The sequence below is a fragment of the Scyliorhinus canicula genome, chromosome 20 (genome assembly GCF_902713615.1).
Source record: "Scyliorhinus canicula chromosome 20, sScyCan1.1, whole genome shotgun sequence".
Taxonomy (NCBI): Eukaryota; Metazoa; Chordata; class Chondrichthyes; order Carcharhiniformes; family Scyliorhinidae; genus Scyliorhinus; species Scyliorhinus canicula.
The window spans coordinates 58,690,013-58,711,348 of record NC_052165.1 but is presented as its reverse complement, the minus strand read 5'-3'; the positions used below and the strand labels follow the sequence as shown (position 1 = coordinate 58,711,348).

General features: G+C 45.3%; 1 protein-coding gene across 6 annotated transcripts in view; it reads left to right on the top strand.

Moving 5' to 3' along the window:
- Positions 1–18,616, top strand: part of bicd1a (bicaudal D homolog 1a) — a 284,259-nt gene extending 265,643 nt beyond the window's left edge. For 2 of the 6 annotated variants that reach the window (XM_038780014.1, XM_038780008.1), the window contains one exon: positions 16,801–18,616. In XM_038780014.1, coding sequence (XP_038635942.1) covers positions 16,801–17,055 — 255 coding nt within the window. In that variant the 3' untranslated portion in view covers positions 17,056–18,616. Of the gene's footprint in view, positions 1–334; positions 421–16,709 lie in introns of all 6 variants that reach the window. The other 4 variants (XM_038780010.1, XM_038780009.1, XM_038780012.1 and 1 more) reach the window with 4 other exon arrangements.
- Positions 18,617–21,336: the final 2,720 nt, after the last annotated feature.

Here is a 21,336-nt window from a genome sequence, read left to right as displayed (position 1 = left end):
CACATTGCATTTGCAGCCACCACCACTCTGTGCTGTTAGAAACATAATCCTATGCTACAAGTCAGATTTCACCATAAACTCCAATATGAAGTAATGGTAGGCAATTTTGTTTGTTTTTCGTTCATCCAAGTTCTGATCTGGCATTAGCATATACGATCCGGGTTACCTAGTATCTCTGCTGGACAAAGCATCAGAAAAATGCACATTTGAATAAGTTAAGCTGTGCAGCTGAAGGAAAGTTGGGAAACTCCTCACTAAATTTCTCACTTATATCTTCTAATTTACTAACCCACTTTGCTGTGTCATCTCTCTGTATATTTGTCTAATTTGTCAGTTTTTTGTAGATTGTCAGCAGTCTGCTGCTTCCATATCGCCACACTACTCACAACTAGACAGAGGATGTGACTCAGAGACTGAAAGGTAAAGCATCAGTTGCCTCTGAACCAGCCCAAAGCATGCATTATCCATGAAATGCTCATCATCAGTGTCCCATCTTCTTTGCTGCATTGTGACAACCTGCTTTCCGACCCGCCTCACTGCATGTTGGGATTCACTCCTGAAGGTGGTACATTAACTCAGTCATAGTGTAGCTTCAGCTCTTCACAGCTTCTGACAGAGTGTTGTTACTGTCGTGGCTGAAATAATAACCCTTGTCGACTTGTGGTGTATCATTGAAACATTCCAACCCACAGCTTCTCTGTGTACAATCTGCTCATTTGAACTTTTCAACAACAAAAAAATAGTTTAGGGAAATGCAAGGTTTAATGCTGCGACGGTGAAGATACTGCCTGCTCACCCTGTTACTCCTTTAAAAGATGGGAAAATCACTGATTATTTTACAGTTTACATGAGCATTGCAACAGGATGTCATGTTATACAGGGCAACATTGGGCAGCTAACAATCATCACATTCTGACTTATTTGACAGGTTAGTAGGATCATATCTATTTAAGTACCTAGTCCATATCATCCTATTATCAACAACCTTAGTATCATTAACCTATACAACATCCTTTATCATGCTTACCAGTTGGCAGTTAGCATGTTTCTTTAGCAAGGTAAGTGGGAACAATGGGCACTATTTTTCTTATTTAAAAAAAAAAGCAACATCCATTTTGTGTGTATTTGTATTTTAGTTTTACTACCAGACCGTTGTGGTAAGTCAGTCAAATTTTTGTTTTATTACATACCCTAATGGGATGTTATGAAAGTGTTTTGGGATCAGGTTCAGTGATCCTATCATTTTTTAAATGGAAATTGAAAATCTACAGCCTTGGCTTTTTTGGATTACCTTTTGACCGTCCAGGATACACAAAGTAGTTGGAAAGTGATAGGTAGCAACATTGGGGAGGTCCCAGAGTGGTATCACTGGGCCAGGAGTTGCTGCTTGGATTGGGGTCCGGGGGTTTGCCAGTACTTTGGTGATTCTGACGTCTTTCAGCACGGGAGTTGTAGTTTAACAGGGCTGAGCAAATGGCTCTTGAGCTCCTGAGTTAGAGGTTGGGGTTTCAGAGACTTGTTGCACATGACCAATGGAAAGGAGATAGATAAGCTTTCAATGAGAGCTGAAGAATTGACAGTCACAAATATTAGATACCATACATCCTCAGAGAATGGCCCAAGAGCCTCACTGTCATTTTGATTTTTCTTCAGCATCCTTTTCAAGGATGTACCCAGCCGTTTCTGCTGGGAGGAAAGGCATTTCACAATCCCGTGATTGCCTTCTGCTCTCATTCATCCAGTGCCCCCACATCCTCACAAAGACTCTCCAGTCCAGGATCCAAGTGTACCTTTTTTAAAACTTATTCTTGGGGGATTGGTACCACTGCCAAGGCCAACATTTCTTGCTCATCCAAGCCCTTAAGAGGCTAGTGGTGGGCCTTTTTCTTGAATGACTGTAGTCCATGTAGTTAAGGTACTCCAATAATGGATTTTGACCCAGCGATGATGAAGGAATGGCAATATTTGTCCAGTGCAGGATGATGTGTGACTTGGAGGTGATCTTGGAATTGATGGCTTTACAATGCACTCGCTGCTTTTGTTAGGTGGTGGTGATTGAAGGTTTGGCAGGTGCTTTAGTGTATTCTGTAGAAAGGTTCACACTACACTGTTGGTAAAGGGAGTGGATGTTTAAGCTAGTGGATGGGAAGCTGCTCAAGCAGACTGTTATTTCCTGGAAGCTATCCAACTGCTTAAGTGTTGGCACAGCTGCATCTATCCATCACACTCTTGACTTGTCTTGACTTGTGCCTTGCAGCTGGTGAAGAGGCTTTGCGGAGTCAGTGCAGCCTGAGGCCTACTCTGGTAGCTATTTGTGCAGCTGATCCAGTTAAGTTTCCCCTCCCGCTTCTCCCAGAGGATGTAGATGGTGGGGCACCCTGTGATGGTAATGTCATTGAACGTGGAGGAAAGGTGATTAGAAGAACTTCTACTTACACAGTGCCTTTCATAACTTCAGATTGCCCCAAAGCACTTTTCAGTCGATGAATATTGTCTTTGTCTTCTGACATGCAGGTGTAGACTGCTTCACTATCTGAGAAATTGTAAATGGAGTTGACCGTCAGTGAGCAAGGCAATGTTACAAAGGGTGGAAGGAAATTAATGAGTCAGTTAAACGGTTGGGCCTAGGATGCTGCCATGAGGAACTCCTGAAATGATATCCTGAAGCTGAGATGATGGGTTTCCATAACCCCAACCATCTTTCTTTGATCTATGAATGTCTCTAGCCTTTAGAAAGTATCCCATCTGATTCCCATTAGCTAGGACTCTTTTGATGTCACACTCTGTTAAATATTATCTTGAAGAACATTGATCTCACCTTCTACTATTATGTCCATGTTTGAACCAGAGATGTACTGAGGCCTAGAGTTGAGTGGTTCAACTGAAATCCAATCTGAGTGTTAGTGGGTAGGTTATTATTAAGCATATGCAGCTTAATAAGAATGTTGATTGTTTTCAATTGTTTTGCTTCTGAAGGAGAATAGCCTGATACGATGGTAATTGGCTGGGTTGAGCTGGTACTACTTTTAATGAACAAGACAATTTTTCACATTGTCAGGTAGATGCCAGTCTTGTAGCTGTACTGGAACGGCGTGGCTAGTTGTGGAGCACAAGTCTTGAGCACAACATCTGGGATGTTGTCAGGGTCTGGAGGCTTCACTATGCCCAACACACAACTATTTTTTGATATCACATGGAGTGAATCATCTACTCAGTACTTTTGGCTTAAGATGGTTGTGAATGTTTCAGGCGTGTCTTTTGCACTTGTATGCTGGGCTCCACCATCTTTTGAGGACTGAGATATTCATGGTTGCCTGTTTTTTTGCTTCTTGTTTCTCATTCATGGGGTGTGGGCATTGCTGGCAAGGCCAGTATTTATTGCCCTTGTGAAGGTTGTGGAGAGCTGCCTTCTTAAAATGCTGCAGCCCATGTGGTGTAGGTATACCCACAGTACTGTTAGGGAGGGAGATACAGGATTTTGACCGAGCGACAGTGAAGGAACAGCAATATGGTTCCAAGTCAAGATATTGTGAGGCTTGGTGGGGAACTTCCAGGTGGTGTAGATGATACACACTGTTGCCACTGTGCGCCAGTGGTAGAGGGAGTGTTTGTGGATGGGGTGCCAATCAGATGGACTACTTTGTCCTTCATAATACAGAGTTTCCTGAGTGTTGTTTGAGCGGCACTCATCCAGATAAGTGGAGTGTATTCAATCACACTCCTGACTTGTGTTGTTTTGATGGTGGACAGGCTTTGGGTAGTCAGGAGGTGACTTGCTTATTCCTAACTTCTGACCTGCTCTTGAGCCACACTATTTACAGTGCTAGTCCAGTTCCGTTTCTGTTCGATGGTAACTCCCAGGAGATAATGGGGGATTTGGCGATGTCAAGACATGTTGGTTGGATCCTCTCTTGTAGAGATGGTCATTGTCTGCACTTTAATGGCACGAATGTTACTTGCTACTTTTCAGCCCCAAGCCTGGATCTTGTCCAGGTCTTGCTGCATTTGGATATAGACTGCTTCAGTATCTGAGGAGTCATGAATGACACTGAACATTGCGCAATCATTAGCAAACATCCCCACTTCCTACCTTATAAAGATAATTGATGAAGCAGCTTAAGATAATTGGGCCTAGCACACTATGCTGAGGAACTCCTGCAGCGATGTCCTGGACCTGAAATGATTGGCCTCCAACAACCGCAGCCAGCTTCCTTTCAGCCCAACAACCACAGCCAGCTTCCTTTCAGCCCAACAACCGCAGCCAGCTTCCTTTCAGCCCAACAACCACAGCCAGCTTCCTTTGAGTCCAAAAACCACAGCCAGCTTCCTCCAACCTGAAGAGAGTTTCCCTCCGGATTCTCATTGTGATAGGATTGCAGAACTGCTGAACTGTTGGCTGTAATTCATATTTTTATTCACATTCAGTCACATGATTTCAATTTTGGGTAAAAGAAAAATGTCATCCTCAGTCTCGGACGTCAGATGTTGCATTCGTATGTGCATGCTTTCTGCAGGCTCTATTCTTGCTATTCAATGGCCTCAGCAGATGTTGCAAACATTACAAACATTGAGACAGAACAGTGTTTTTGGCACTGGTGTGGTGTGATAGGTTTCTGGTTCATGCATGATCCTCAAGGTGCTGATTAAACAATGACATTAAGGTTGATAATTGTGGGAAAGGATTTGGCATAGCCAGATAGGTGCATCCCTCCACAAGAAGGGAGAGAAGGGCATTTCTGTAGTCTGCTCTCACACCACTCCTGGGTTACCCTTGCAAGTTGAGATCTCAATGGTGTGACTGCGAGTAAAGCAGGAGTGGGGATCCAGAAGGTAGTAACTGGAGGAGCCTCAGCTCATGCAATTTTCCATCGGTTTGAGGTTCATGTAGCTTGTGTGGATGAGAGCGGGGACGATCGGCAAAGTGACCACAGCAACATAGTGCAGGAGGCCATTCAAGTCGGAGATGTTAAAAGGAATGTAATTGTAGCAGGAGACTGTAGTTAGGGGGATAAATAAGATTCTTTGCAACCTAGGGTGGAGTCCCAAGGGCTGTGTTGCCTGTCCAGTGCCAGGGTTAAGGACATCTCCTCAGGGCTAGAGATGATTTGGAGTGGAAGGAAAGGATCCAGTAGCTGTGGTCCTCTTGAATACCAACATCATAGGTAGGACTAAGAAAGAGGTTCTGCCAAGGGAGTATGAGCAACTAGGGCCTAAATTAAAAAAGCAGAGCCACAAAAGTAATAATCTCTGGATTATTACTTGAGCTGTGATCAAATTAGCATAGAGTAAATGAGACCAAAGACTTGAAGACGTGGCTCAAAGATTGATGTGAGAGAATTGGGGTTTATTTCATGGGACACAGGCACCTGTACTGGGAAAAGATGGAATTGCACCCCTGGGATGGCCTTCATCTGAACCTGAACCTGGCCACTGGTACCAGTGTCCTGGTGAATTGTATAACTAGGGGTGTAGACGGGGCTCTAAACTAAATGATTAAATCAGTACAATGGAAAGAAATGAACTTCGGTCAGAAGATCAAGATTGGGTGAAGATAACAAATAGCAAAGACAAAATGTCACTGGTGGGAGTAATCCCTAAAACCCCTAATAGTAGCTACTCAGGACAGAAAATAAAGAAATAATGGGAGCTTGCAAGAAACATACTGCAATAATCATGGATGACCATAATCTTTACATCAGTTGGACAAATGAAATTGGCAATGGTAGCTAGTGAATGAGTCCATAGAATGTATTTGGCACAATTTTGTAGGATAATATGTTCTGGAACCTATCAGGGAACAGGCTATTTTGAACCTGGTAATGTATAATGAGATAGGATTAGTTAATTACCTCATGGGAAAGGATCATCTAGGAAAGAGTGATCATAACATGGTAGAATTTCACATTCAGTTTGAAAGCGAGAAAAGTGAGAATTTCCCGCTATATTGTTCCTGCAGATAAGGAATTTCTCTCTCCCCCCACCCCCCACCCCCCGCACCCCTTGTTGATGTCAAGTCGGCAAGGTTTACAACCTTTTTTTAAATAAATGATTTTATTATTGGGTTTTTGAACAAAGTATGTACACAGAATAAGAAATAAATATACATATTATATATCACACACATATATAGAAGGGAAGGGCACACCCAAACATACCCAAAAAAAAAGTGATGATAAAAAATAAAATAGAATAAATGGTGGGGTATTGTGCACCAGCTCAACAGCAGCAGCTCTGTCCAATTGGCAAAATTATTTACAACACACAAGTAGGCAACTGTTTGTGGGGGGGAGGGAGGGGGTTTGGAGACATGGGAGGTGAATATACATTTGGGTGCTGGAGAAACAATTACAGTGGGCAATACTCAAATGGTTTGGTGTTGGTGTCGTCACTTGCTTCTCCCGGACAGATCTCGCTGCCGTTGTTGTCTCGCGCTCACCTCCGCTTCAGCTGTTCCTCCCATCTTTCACCTGTATTCTCCTTGTTCTCTCTTCCTGGAGATGCCAGGTCTGTTATCGTATCCCATGCCCTCCTTCCAGCTGTCATTGCCCTGCCCCCCCCCCCCCCCCCCCCGGTTATCCTCTCTTGTTCCCTGTCCCTTCCCTCTTTCTCCCCCCCCCCCCCCTCCTGTGGTTTGCCTTTCATTTCTCTTAGGTTCAGCTGTCCCCCGTCCCCCCCGGTCTATCTCTCCCTCTCATGCTTTGGCTACTTTCCCCTGGCTATTCTTCCGCTTGTTCGTTGGCCACAAACAGGTGCCGGAACAATTGGGTGAATGGCTCCCACGTTCTGTGGAAGTCGTCACCTGACCCTCAGATGGCGAATTTGATTTTCTCCATTTGGAGAGATTCCGAGAGGTCGGACAGCCAGTCTGCAGCTTTGGGTGGTGCTGCTGACCGCCAGCCGAACAGGATTCTACGGCGGGTGATCAGGGAGGCAAAGGCAAGGGCGTCTGCCCTCCTCCCCAGGAATAGATCTGGCTGGTCTGAAACCCCAAAGACCGCCACCATCGGGCATGGCTCCACCCTCACCCCCACCACTTTGCACATTGCCTCGAAGAAGTACCCCGCAGGTCTGGGGCAATGCAGGTCTGGGGCAATACCAGAACATATGGGCGTGGTTGGCCAGGCCTCCTTGGCACCATTCACAACTGTCCTCCACCCCCAGGAAGAACCTACTCATATGGGTTCTTGTTAAGTAGGCTTTATGTACCACTTTTAGCTGCTGAGCCTTGCGCACGTGGAGCTGGTGTTGACCCTGTGCAGTGCTTCGCTCCAGAGTCCCCATCCTGTTTCAATCCCCAGGTCCTCCCATTTCTATCTTGTTTCGTCCAGTACGGTGTCGGCCCTTTCTACCAGTCGGTCATACATGTCGCTATAGTTTCCTTTATCTAGGATGCTTGCGTCCAGTAACTCTTCCAGTATTGTCTGTCATGGTGGTTGTGGGTACTTCCTTGTCTCCTTTCGTAGGAATTTTTTGAGTTTTTTATACAGAGGGTAGTGGGTGTCTGGAACTCGCTGCCGGAGGAGGTGGTGGAAGCAGGGGCGATAGTGACATTTAAGCGGCATCTGGACAAATACATGAATAGGCTGGGAATAGAGGGATAGGGACCCAGAAAGTGTAGAAGATTTTAGTTTAGATGGGCAGCATGGTCAGCACGGGCTTGGAGGGCCGAAGGGCCTGTTCCTGTGCTGTACTTTTCTTTGTTCTTTGTAGATACTTTAGCTCGTTCCCCCTGGCTATCAGGAATTTCTCTGTCAGTTCGTCCAGTGTTTCGATCCTGCCGTCCGTGTATACGTCCCTGACTGTCAGTGTCCCTCCATCCTGTCCCCACCTTTTGAAGGTGGCGTCAGTCAGCGCTGGTGTGAACCTATGGTTTTTGCGACATTTTTCTCAGGCCAAATTGCTGCCGTAGTTGGTTCCAGGATTGGAGGGTGGCTATCAGCCCCAGGCTGCTGGAGTGTTTTTTTGGGTGGGGATGGGAGTGCTGCCATGGCGACGGCCTGAAGGGAGGTCCCCATGCAGGAAGCCTCTTCCGCACGCACCCACCCGGCTTCTGGATCCTTGATCCATCCCCTTATTCGCTCAGCTGTCACCGCCCAGTAGTAGAATTGTAGGTATGGGAGGGCTAGCCCCCCCCGGATTTAGTTTTTTGTAGGTCCTTCTTTGGGATCCTAGCATTCTTCCCCCCCCCCCCCCCCCCCCCCCCCCCCCCGTATGAACGGCATGATTAGTTTGTCTAGTGCTTCGAAAAAGGCCTTGGGAATGTAGATCGGGATGGATCTGAATAGGAAGAGGAACCTGGGCAGTAAGTTCATTTTGATCATCTGGACTCTCCCCGCGAGGGAGAGTGGGAGTGTGTTCCATCTTTGCAGGTCCTTTTTTACTTCCTCCGTCAGGCTGGTGAGGTTCCATTTGTGGATCCCTTTCATGGGCTATTTGGATCCCCAGGTAGTAGAATTTATGTCGGGCTTGTTTAAATGGCAGTCCCGTTAGTGCTCCCCCCCCCCCCCCCCCCCCCCCTACTTGTGGGTGTACCAGGAAGATCTCACTTTTGCTCATGTTGAGTTTCTAGCCTGAGAAGGCACCAAACCCTTTCAGGAGCGCGATGATTCCGTCCATGCTGCTTTGTGGGTCCAAAATGTAGAGGAGCAGATCATCTGCAGAGAATGAGATTCTGTGCTCTCTGCCGCCCCTTCGGAACCTCCAGCTTTTTGCTGCTCTGAGCGTGATTGCTAGTAGTTTGAGCGCTAGAGCAAACAGTAGCGGGGACAGTTGGCATCCTTGTCTGGTGCCCCTGTGCAGCTGGAAGTATCGGGAGTTGGTGTTGTTAGTCCGTACGCTCGCCATGGGAGCGTTGTATGGACGTTTTACCCAGGAGGTGAACCCTGTTCCAAGCCCGAACCGCTCCAGTACCTCTGAGTTATTTCTATTCGACTGTCAAAAGGCCTTTTCTGCACCTAGGGAGACGATCACCTCTGGTGTTCTCTCCCCGGAGGGGGTCATTATCACATTTAGCAGGCGCCTGATGTTCGAGGTTAGCTGCCTACCTTTGACAAAACCCGTCTGGTCTTCTGCGACCACCTCTGGTACGCAGTCTTCTAGCCGTTTGGCTAGGATTTTGGCCAATATTTTGGCATCTGCGTTCAGCAGTGAGATGGGTCCAGATGATCAAAATGAACGTGCTGCCCAGGCACCTCTTCCTATTCAGATCCATCCCGATCTACATCCCCAAGGCCTTTTTCAAAGCACCCAGATGTGGGTGAGATAAGACCCACATTCCGTTAGGTCTTCGTCTTTCTTAGGTATCAGCGAGATTGAGGCCTGTGCTAGTGTGGGTGGCAGTGTGCTCCTAGCTAGCGAGTCTGTGAACATCTCCCGCAGGTGCGGGGCCAGCGCTGTCGCCTGTTTTGTAGAAGTTCGCCGGGAACCCATCTGGTCCCGGCTCCTTCTCTGCCTGCATGGAGCTAATGCTGTCCGTGATCTCTCCCAGTGATAGTGGTGCTTCCAGGCCCCGTTTTCTGCCCTCCCCCACGACTGGTATGTCCAGTCCATCAAGGAATTGTTTCATCCCGGACTCCCCCATTGGGGGCTCTGAGGTGTACAGCCCTTGGTAGAAGGCCTTGACGGTTTTGTTGATCTTTTCTGGTTCTGTTTCTAATGTGCCTCTGGTGTCCTTGATTTGTGCAAATTCTCTGTTGACTGCTTTCTCAGCTGGTTTCTCAGCTGGTGTGCCAACAGGCGGCTGGCTTTGTCTCCGTGTTCATATACGGTCTCATGTGCCTGGCAAAGTTGGTGCACTGCTTTCCTGGTGTAGATCAGATCAAAGTTCCTTTGTAGCTCTTTCCTCTCCGCCAGGAGTTCTATGGTCGGGGCCTCAGAGTATTTACAGTCTACCTCCAGTATGGAGGCGACCAGCTGTTGCCTAGCCGCCCTTTCCTTCCTATCATTTTGCGTTTTGAAATCGATGATTTCACCTCTTAGTACGGCCTTTCGCGCTTCCCAGAACATGGAGGGTGAGACCTCCCTGTTTTGGTTATTCTCCCCTGCTATGGCCTGCGATATCTTTTCATTGAAGGCCATGTCGGGCGTTGGACCCTGCCCGTCTCCAGCCTCATGTCCATGTAATGTGGAGCGTGGTCGGATATCATAATTGCAGAATATTTCACTTTGTCTATCTCCGGAAGCACCATTTTCCCACCACAAAGAAGTCAATTCTGGTGTATACGTTGTGTACTGGGGAGAAGTACACTCCTCCTCCCCTGGCTGGGCGAACCTCCAGGGGTCCACCACTCCCATCTGTTCCATAAAGTGACTGAGTTCCCTTGCCATGCTTGAGGCTTTCCCCGTTTTGGGGTTTGATCTGTCTGTCGTTGGATTCTGTACACAGTTGAAGTCTTCCCCCCGCCCCCATGATTAGCCAGTGCGTCGCTATGTCAGGGATTTCTGCCATGGTCTTCTTGATGAAGCTCGTGTTGTCCCAGTTGGGTGCGTACACGTTGACTAGAACTACCGGTACCCCATCCAGGACCCTGCTGACCATGACGTACCGTCCCCCTGGGTCCTTAACCATCTTTGTTGCCCTAAACATTGTCCTCTTGCTGATCAGTATCGCCACCCCCCCTGGCCCTTGTCCCATAGCAGGAAGGGTAGGTTTGTCCCACCCAGCCCTTTCTTACCCGCAGTCGGTCCTGCTCCCTCAGGTGCGTCTCTTGGAGGAAGACTATGTCGGCCTTCATATTTCTTAAGTGGGTGAGGACTCTGGATCTTTTCACTGGGCCGTCGAGTCCACTTACATTCCAGGTGACTATCCTGGTGGAGGGCTTCTGTCCCCCCGCTCTGGGATTAACCATACCTGGTGGACATGACCCTGCCCTCCGGGGTTTCCCTTTGTTATGGGGCCTCCCTTTGTTAGGGGGCCGTCCAAGATGGCCACTGTCACTGCTCACTCCATGCGGTCGCGTCCCAGCGCTCCGGGGTTTCCCTATGTACAGGGGGCACCCGACATGTGTGTCCGCCATGTGGGTAGTCCCCTGCACTCTGGGGTCTCCCTTCGCCCAGAGACGGTACAGGGTGGATGCTTGCAGTAATTCCTTGTTTCGAGCCCTTGGTTGTGGCACTTTGTAGCCCTATTGCTATTCCTTTTCTAGGCCTGGTTTGTCCCTCCTTCCCCGTGTCCTCCCACCTCCCCCCCCCCCCCCCCCCCCCACCAGCCACCCCTCCCCGGTCTCTCCCTTCCCCCCCTTTTTCCCCCCTCTCCCGTATACCCCTCCTTTTCTCTCTTTCCCCTGTTCCTATCCCCGTTTGCTCTCCGGCCTGTGTTAAGTGGTCTCCCCCACCCTCTGCCTGGCGCCGTTCCCCCTGGTGGGGGCGCGCTGCGGCCCTACTTTGATGCATGCCCCCGGCGCTAGCTTTCCTGCTTGTGCGGTGGCCCCCAACTCGGGAGTTACTGTCTCGCTTCTCCCTTGCCTGGCCTCTGCGGTTTTCTTCCCACTCTTCCCCCATCTTACCCTGCACTCCTCTTGCTTGCTCTCCCTTCTCCGCTACTCTCATTACCTCGTGCTCGGGCCTGGTCTCCCAACTGAAACGGTCCCTCGGGCAGTGGTTTGCTTTTTGTTCAGGGTGCGTTCGCCATGTCGGGGGTGGGGGTGGGGGGGGCCTGCCATTGCCTCACCCCTCCCCCCCCCACCTCGGCGTGTTGTTGCCTCTTGCCAGGGGCCCCTTATTTCTACCCTAGTTGTTGGTTTCCAGCCCGTGTTCCTTGACAAACTTGTTTGCTTCGGCGGGGGTTATGAAGAAGTACTCTCTTTCTTGGTATGTGACCCAGAGTTTCGCTGGGTACAGCATACCAAAATGCACTTTGTTCTTGTGAACAGCTGCTTTCGCTCTATTGAATTCGGCCCGTCTCCTGGTTAGGTCTGCCCCAATGTCCTCGTAAATTCTAATGAAGTGTCCTTCCCATTTGCAGGTTCTGTTTTGCTGGCCTAGCGCAGGATTGTTTCCCTGTCTTGATACCGGTGCAGTTTAGCTATAACTGCCCTCGGATAATCCATTGCCTTGGGCTTCGTGCGCAGCGACCGATGTGCTCTGTCCATTTCTGGGTGGTTGGGGAAAGTTTTCCTCCCCACTAAGTTGCCCAGCATCTCAGCCACGTATGCCGTGGGGTTCTACCCTCGATCGCCTCTGGTAGGCCCACAATCCTGACATTTTGCCTTCTCGAGCGGTTTTCCTGATCATCCACTCTGCCCTTCAGGCTCCCCTGTGTTCTGGCCAGTCTCGCCACCTCCTTCTCCAGGGCCGTGATCCCGTCACTCTTGTCAGTCGCGGCCTTTTCCAGCTCCTTAATGGTCGCCTCTTGGGCTTCCAGTTTCTCCTCTGCTCTTCCCTGGGCGAGCTGCACCTCGGCCAGGGCCTTGGCCATTGCTGCCTGTACTGCAGCTTCTATGTCCGCTCTGGCCTCTGCCTTGTTTTCCTGGTGACGTTCCCTCAGCGCCTCGGCACAGGCTGCCTTCCAGTTCCGGTTCCCCCCTCGGCCAGGGAGAAAATGCTCCTGTCTGCCCAGTTCTTTTCGTTGCGGCGAACCTTCCGTTTCGCCGCTTCGTGCGCTGATTAGCTCGTCTGAATGGGTTTGCACATTGCCCCGTCTGCTTTTGGTGCTCCTTCTCCCTCTGCTTTGGCTCCCTTCTGGCATTTTTCCCCCCTTTTTTTTCCCCTCCCTTTTTTTCCTTTCTTTTCCCCCTTTTTCCCCCCAATTTCTTTTCCCCTCCCTTCTCCTCTTTACCACTTTTTTTTCATAAAATTCTTTTCAAGAGAATGTGTTTTTTTAAAAAGTGAAAACATTTCTTTCTCTTTAAAAGTTTTCTTTTCAAAGTTCTGTTTTTGAAAAAGGGGGAGTTTTTTTTTTCCTTCACTCACCCAGGGTCGAGAGGGAGAGGCTGCTGGCCGGGCCGGGAGTCCCTCTTTGTTCCTGCCTCGTGGTGGTCGCTGCTGGGGGGGGAGGGGGGGGGGAGTCCCTGCTGCTGGCTCAGTCCCCGCTTTGGTCCCTGCCTTGGTCCGGGCCGCCGTTCGTCCTGCCCTGCGCTCTGCTGCCGTGCGTGGGGGAGGCGCCGGATCGCTCCGCTCCCGAGCACCCAGTTCTCCCGCTCTAATGAGCTTTGGAGTCCGCGTATTTCTTCGTCCCCACTCTCTTATTGGGAGGGGGCCCAAACGGGTGAATTTGCGCGCTTGGCTGCAAGTTCTCGGCGAGGAGCGGGACTCAACTTTGTTCCACCCACCCGAGGAGCTCCTCTACCCGCGACCGCTCTCTTCCCCCGCCGGAAGCCGACCACAACTGTTTTTTTTAACCCGAACCAGACAATGCAGCACGGTAGCATTGTGGATAGCACAATCGCTTCACAGCTCCAGGGTCCCAGGTTCGATTCCGGCTTGGGTCACTGTCTGTGCGGAGTCTGTACATCGTCCCCGTGTGTGCGTGGGTTTCCTCCGGGTGCTCCGGTTTCCTCCCACAGTCCAAAGATGTGCAGGTTAGGTGGATTGGCCATGATAAATTGCCCTTAGTGTCCAAAATTGCCCTTAGTGTTGGGTGGGGTTACTGGGTTATGGGGATAGGGTGGAGGTGTTGACCTTGGGTAGGATGCTCTTTCCAAGAGCCGGTGCAGACTCGATGGGCTGAATGGCCTCCTTCTGCACTGTAAATTCTATGTGAAAAAAAATAGAATCTGGCATGGGTGAACTATAGCACCCCCCCCCCCCCCCCAACCCCCTACCCACCCAACCAGGGAAGCTGGGATATGGCTGGACAGTACCCTGGCACCCCCAGGAGGCAATGCCGGGGGTGCTCCTCTGGAGAACTTCGTGGTGCGGTTCCCCTTATTCCCTGTGTCCGGGGGGGGGGGGGGGGGGGGGGGGTGGGGGGGGTGCCTCTGTCTGTGTGGGGGGGGGTGGATATGCCCTTTAAAAATGGTGCCGCGACCTCGGGATCCCCTGCGTTGCCGGCTTTTTGCAGCGCCGTCACGCCAGCCTGAATGCATGGGTCATGCCTCCATTTTGCTTTGCACAGGCTGCTGCACAAATGTGGCAGGAAAAGCCGACTGTGCAGCTGCGTTTTGATTTTCTCACCTCAGCCGGCACTCTGTGCAAAACAAAAGAGAGAATTCTGCCCTTAGTCTTAGGAATTCTCTTCCCCAGAGAGCAGTGGGGATGGGGGTCGTTGAATATATTCCAGGCTGAGTTAGACAGATTTTTGGGTGAAGGGAGTCATGGGTGATGCAGGGCAGTCAGATCAGCTGAGGTCTTATTGAATGGAGGTATAGGCTCAAGGGGCTGAACGGCCTCTTCCTGTTTTGATTTCTTATGTTCCTCTGTTCAAAACAATTTCCAAATATTGCACACCAGTAGTTTGGCACTCATGGTCTGGCATTGCAACTACAATTTCAAAAAGTTCCATTATTTTCACAATAAGTGAAGCATCCAAGAATATCTCTGGACTCAAAACACATTACACCATAGCTTTATAATTCGAATAATGAAAAAGTGCTGGAAATACTCCTCGGGTTCATGGAAAAAGACTTCAACTCAAGTAATTTTACATGGAACCATTGCAAAGTATCTTTAGTCATATCACTGATCATTTGTCTTTATTCCCTTTCAGTCCTTTGTCATTATTTTTAACTCTGACTGATTCTGTATCACATTACCTCATTCCTAGCATTCTGTATATTAGTTACCTTAAGTATCAGTGGATAAATGCCACCAGCCAGACCCTCTCTCAATAGATCCATTGTGTCAGACATCAAATACATTTGACAACAAATAAATTTAACACCCAACTGTGCAACCATTCAACTAAACAGGCATTATCCATTTGTAATTGAAAATTAACAATTGATTTAGCAGCATTCAGCCCCGCAGCCAGATGCAACCAAACTAACAGTTCTTTTTTTATCCCAGTGATTCTTTTTTTGGAGCTCAAAACAGTATGGTCTTCATGTTGTAAATCTTATTGTTGGGAAAATATTTCAAAAGGATTGAAAACGTGAAAGAGCCCATTGAAAAGAATTATAAAAAGAATCAGCATGTGATAGGTTAGTTTTAGATCTGTCAATATAAAATGCATTACTTTCCAGTTCATTTTCCACGCCAGAGGGGTTAATTGGCAGTCAATAACATTTAGCACGAAACTAAAGATGCACCACCGCTTGCAATGGTAAGACTTAACTTTCTGTAATGAATTTCTTGCTAAATTGATGGGCAACCACAGCAAGATCCTAGAAACAAAACTGGGAGGCTAAGGGAAAGAACATTTTCACAAAGCTGTGTTGCAATGTGGTGCAACACAGACAGCAACATTTGGATATTCAAATTTAACCCCACATTGGTTCCTTGGAAACAGTAGTGAGCAGAATTAACCGATAACTGTATATTCATTTAGGTTTTGGTGTGATTGTTGGGTTTGAAGATGCATGTTTGCAATATGTTTCTCAGTACAGTTTGTAAGCTATTGTTTCCAAAGGTTAGAATCCAGTTCTATATTTTACCACTTGGCTTTCTGAAATAGAAGATTAGCCCTGTCATTGCTTTGACAGCACATTCTGTCCCAATGTCATTGGAAATCCATAACCCGTAACCTCCATGTCTCAGAATAAAACTGCATGCCACTATTCACAACCTTCACATTAAATTTTAACAACTGGTTACATATGCTTGGATTTGTTTTATGGTCATATTTAACCCAGTTCTAAACAATTTCTAACAATCAAATTTACATGTGAAGTATCATAAATCTACACGATTTGTCTTATGCATGCAGCAAAGGTGGTATTCTGCAAAGTAGCCAAATTCTGTTCACTTTACCGAAAATTCTAAGAAGCACCAAGGGTGGAAAAATGTGGGAAGGGCAGATTGAAATTCATTGGAGCTGTACGTTCAACAAGAACCCAGTTACGTGCCGAAAACAAATCCTGTTTAATGTACATTTTTGAAGATATTCATGAGTAATTACTTGGCACTTACCAAGTCTAATGAGTTCTTAATTAGTCACAGTAACCTCAGGTGGTTTATAACAATCATCTGATTCCTGTAACTGCTTTGAAACTCCTCAAGGATCTGTTACTTTTTGACAATGATGTGTGATATTAAATATGAACCTTAGTTTCATTGAGTTTATTGGTGTCAATGGCAGTTGTCAGTGAAAAAAATCCATTGATGTGTCGTGATGTTCGCTTTAACAGATTAACAGGGGTGAAATTGTTACAGCAAGTACTTTGAGAAATACATGCCTCAGTTAACTAACATGGTGATGAATTGAGCCATGTAAACTGGGAATTAGACAGGTTCAAACTTTTGTCTGTGGCAAGAGCAGTATAGTTGTTACAATTAGCTTGGATTATCCGGGGATATCCAGGCCACATTTAGGCCAGGATTTCTGCTCTTGTTTGCTGTCCAATCACACCTATTGGAACTTGGACAACGGATGAAGACTGTGCCTGACTTGGCTCAGAAGCAGGAGAGCTGATCCTGTCAGGCTCGTGCTGGAAGGATCAGCTTGGAATGTCTTCAGAAGAGGGAAGAAAGGGATATTAAAAGATTTTTTTAAATCTTGCACTTGATCAAAAAGTTAATTGTTTGGTATTCATTATATCTGGATTTTCTCTGTACAGTGCCAATTTTGCTTTGTCAGTACATATATTTCTTACTGCTTCTTTTTAAATTTGCAGTCCTAATGTAGCTCTCCAGCAAGAGCACTCACATTCCAGATCAAAATGTGTCCCTCTCAGATGTCTTTCTAAGCTTCCTCCCCATTCCTAGTCATGCCACAGGATGTCACCCACTGGAGAAAGAAGCAGGATTCCTTTGGTACTGATGTACTCCCGGGAAAGCCCTGAGCTTCCTACTCTGTTGCTTCACTGCCGAGCCCAATTCCTCTGGATGGTGGGAACAAAGGAGACAAGGTTGAGAAACACAACAACACGAAGCACAGAGAGTAACCTGTCTGCAAGACTTCCTTTGATGTTTATTTTCCCCTTCCACCATCTATTACTTTGGAGTATGAAAACTAACTAACTTCTATGAAACAGGATAGCTAACAGTTGCTTGGTTTTGCCTCAAAGACATAAGTAGGAGAGTGAGAAAAGGGGACAGAAAAAAAGGACTAATGGAATTAACCTACATATGATCAACATCAACCGCTCAGCATCTGTGATCAGTCACAGCAATTGATTTCAATGTGTGTTTCAGCAATTTTGATAGCATGAGGTGATGCATTTATTTTGCAAGTTTAAGTCCAAACCAATGTTTCAATATATGGTGCACTTATATGTTAGATTTTTTATTTATTTATTGGATGATCTTTGTTAAGACGATTATTATTTATTATTTGGAGATGATGTTATGATTGTTTAAAAAGAAAAAAAGAATTTTGGCGTTATTAGCATTCCTAGACTAGTGTTACTATGGCCAGGTTGTGTCACTGTAATTCATAATGGTGATGATGACAGTTGTGAAGTGAGTGTCGGTCACTCTTAACTATTTGCAGTTACGCTGCTAAAGGTGTGTGTTTGCATTTTTATTTATTAACTTGTTCCTGTATTTAACTTGTTAATGGATGCCGTTTTGATTTGTACCTTTTTCATAAAATAGAGTAACCGAGTAATTAATGTTGGGGAACGGTGCCAAATGAAACTGGAGATTGCTTGTCATGCCACATTTTTTTAAGACCATGACGATTATTGTTATTATCGTATGGCCCTTGAGCTTCCGGGTCACAGTATCATTAAATTGGTGCTTTTGTTGTGCAAAAATCAAGTTAGCAGAATTTTCAGAATTCTTCTCGGGCAACGGCAATTTAAAAAGGCGACAAGCAGTTTTCCAAATTGTGTGCAAGAGCTTGGAACATTTACCTTTGGGTATGAAGTCTTGAGTGTGACTTGGTAAACTTATCCAAGAGCCTCTGTAGGCTCTCACATATCAATCTTAATTGTGTGAGTAGTTTACTAAATCATTTGGTGTATGGAGTTACTCTACAGTTTCAGAAAAATTAAAGCCAATCCGTGAAATGTATGGAAACTAGCCATAGTAAGAGAGTGTGGTGGATCTCTGCCCATGCTACTCAAGCAGGCAATTGCGGGTCAGTATTGATAAGAGTCTGTGAGAATCAGGCTGAGCAGACTATGGGAATATGGGGACAAATGTAAGGGACATGGACAGTAAGTTAACTAGATAAATAATAGTGAGGAACACATGGATTATGCTAGCTGTTGTCTATTACCCTTGTCATGATATCAATTCTTTTCCAGTTACACAGGTCAAGAAACCAATTGAAGGTCAGAGAGACCTTCCTGTTATTACAAAGATGATAACAAAATCTATGAACACTTTGCTGTCAGTTTTGTGATCTGGCACGGTTTATTATTTGCCTGTTTCACACCAAGTTGTGTTACCACAGAATTTTAATTGTTATTTTATATTTGTATAAATTGGCATCATTTTGTTATTCTTCATTTCTGTCAACAAAATTCTGGGAACACAGTGTGTTCACATCAGTGAAGTCATTATAGCACATACCCTGTTCAAAAGATTCTTTGTGCTGCATAACCTTAAGTGTGACATGAAAGAGATTTCTCTCCCATCAACAAAGGAGACAAGGTTGAGAAACACAACAACACGAAGCACAGAGAGTAACCTGTCTGCAAGACTTCCTTTGATGTTTATTTTCCCCTTTTGTTTTGATGAAAGACTATTATCAGCTCTGCTATCATAAGGCAATGGAATACATCACACCCAACTGGTTGTTATTTCTGTGTCAGGATCCCTTCTTTCGTTAGTTGGCAAACATATGATACAGGCATGAACTGTATCAAAGGCCAGATATAACTTGAGCATGATGTTATTGTGCTGTAAATTCAACATGACTCTTCAGGAAATACTTTTTCAAGAAAGTATTGATAGCTTTTTACAGCACAAACTGTAACATATTGCTATCTGCGACTAAAGCAACAAGCAGAAAACCTATTTAAAAAACATGTTTTTCCCCTGCTCAGAAAAGGAATTTTCTGCTGAATGAGCACGGTTATTTGTATCATTCAGTTAAATGAGAACTGAGATTGATGTGAAAGTTGTCACTACAGTTCTGCTTTCCTTGCCTTCTAACTGAAGTTTGCTACTACTACAGTTAATAACAATGAAGTATCATTTGAGTTACTGCCCTGCTTCTTTTCTAGTCCGTGGGTGTAAACATTGTGAAAATTTTCTACTGTTATTAACTTGTAGCCAAAGTTAAAACATTGTTGTTAGGATATCTTCAATTGGACTGGGTTGTTTGACCAAAGTTCCTTATTGGATAAGTAGTGTAATTGGACGTGTACTGGGAAAACTGGATGCAACTGCAGTTAAAACTGTTTGTAAAGTCTATTTTTGTTAAGTCACACCATAAACATTTTATATTTAAGTTCCATTAAACTACATTAAGCGATGCATATTTTTCAGGATGTTCAGAAGGAACATTAAATATATATTATAAGAGGTATGACAGCTAGACACCACAAAGGATCAAATTGGGTTAAACAAACCAACCTGTCAATATTTTAAAAAGTGCAATATTAATGTTCTGTCACTTGATGTCACCAGCACATTAGGGAAACCTTAGGGTACGTACTCCTGTCTGGCAGTACAGAGGAAAATGGATTTCGATATCGTACTTAAAAAGCACACAAAAGGCATTTATCGGCAAAACATCATTACTGCACCAGTATTCTTTTCACTATGGTGAATTCAACACTGCTAGACTGATTCAATATTGATTATTCAAATCTGAGGGGCTAACAACTTCAAAATCCTAAAGATAACAATGGTAATTCATATATTGCTCCTGGTTATTTCATAGTAAGGTTTTGTTTTAGGAATTATTTAGATCTTGAAATTTAATGAACAGGAATTTGGGTTATTTTGTGGTCCAAAACCAACTTTGAATCTTCAGTTGGTGATTCATCTGCATCATGTGCTATTCCATACTTCATTTGAGCAGCTAGCCCGAGAGCTCTTATTGAAAGTGGATACATACTGAGAGTGGTTTAAAAACAACCATTATCTTTTTGCTTCCTCCCCCTTGTTCTTTATCTCGTGGAACAGCTTGAGTTTAAAATATCAACGCTGTTGACATTGTCGCCTGTAAAATAGCATTGTATTTAGCTGGAGTAATCAGCGTTCTCAGGGTTGGCAAGGTCACATACATAAGACAAGTGTGTCTTTCCCAGTTTTACACTGGACAAGTTGATCATGTTCTAGAACAAAGAAAATCAGAAGCTCTAGAAATTTAATCTCAGCATTTTCACCACAAGCCTAATGTTTTGTTTACAGGGCACTCTCAAGAGGCACCAATTAAGGCATTATGCTGTGTCTGTTAATTTTGCTTGTTGCCTTATAGAGTTATGCTCTTGTACCAACAAGAACACACAATCCTAAACCTTCTCTAAATTTTTCTCATTGTTGGATTAAAAACAAACTCCCTGTTCCCTTTCAGTGGCAAGTTCTTGGAAACAAGTAATTTTTCCCCAATACAAAGGGAAGAAATGAATTCTATGTTTTTTTTTACCTGTGTCTTTGCTTGCTGTTGTTTTAGTGTTACCGGTCAAGTCCAGATCAGAAAAATCCATGTATAACACACAACCAGTGGGTTAAGTAATGTATGCATTGCTGCCTGATGAAAACAGCACTACAAAGGCTAATGGCTCAAGACGCCACATACCAAGACTGGTAATTTAAAGCAGTTTTATCCTCCTGTTCGGTATGTTGACAATTCATTGAATGTGGAGCATATTACCATCATTGGAACATGTATATTTGTGAGTTTGTAATGTATTTTTATTTTAAGCATTACCTAAATATGTGAGCTTCCAATTTGATTTTTTTGATTGCACTACCAACAATTTCACTTTTAAATGTTTAAATGTGAGAAGTACTATAAACATGAAAACAAAATCTTGCAATCTCAACCAAAGTTACTTTTAACTTTGCTTGATTCTTGGGGTAGTTAGGAACTTGGAGTGATAAATAGACCTATACAGTTCAACTTTTTTTCGTAAATCAATGTGACATAGCTGGGCTTACACGCCACAATCTTCGCTTTCTAAAGTATAACTCTACGCTACCAAAATATATTTTGCTGTACCATAAATTATGTTAATATTTTTAAGAACTATAGAATCTCCAGCTTTTAATTTTTGTAAAATCAAGAGAAACCAATCTTTTTTTTAAATTGATGTCACTGTCAATGTGAAAACATTCAGGTTTTCACAGGGACAGTCACCTTGAAGAATGCAAGATCTGGGTATTCACTCTCTTGATCTT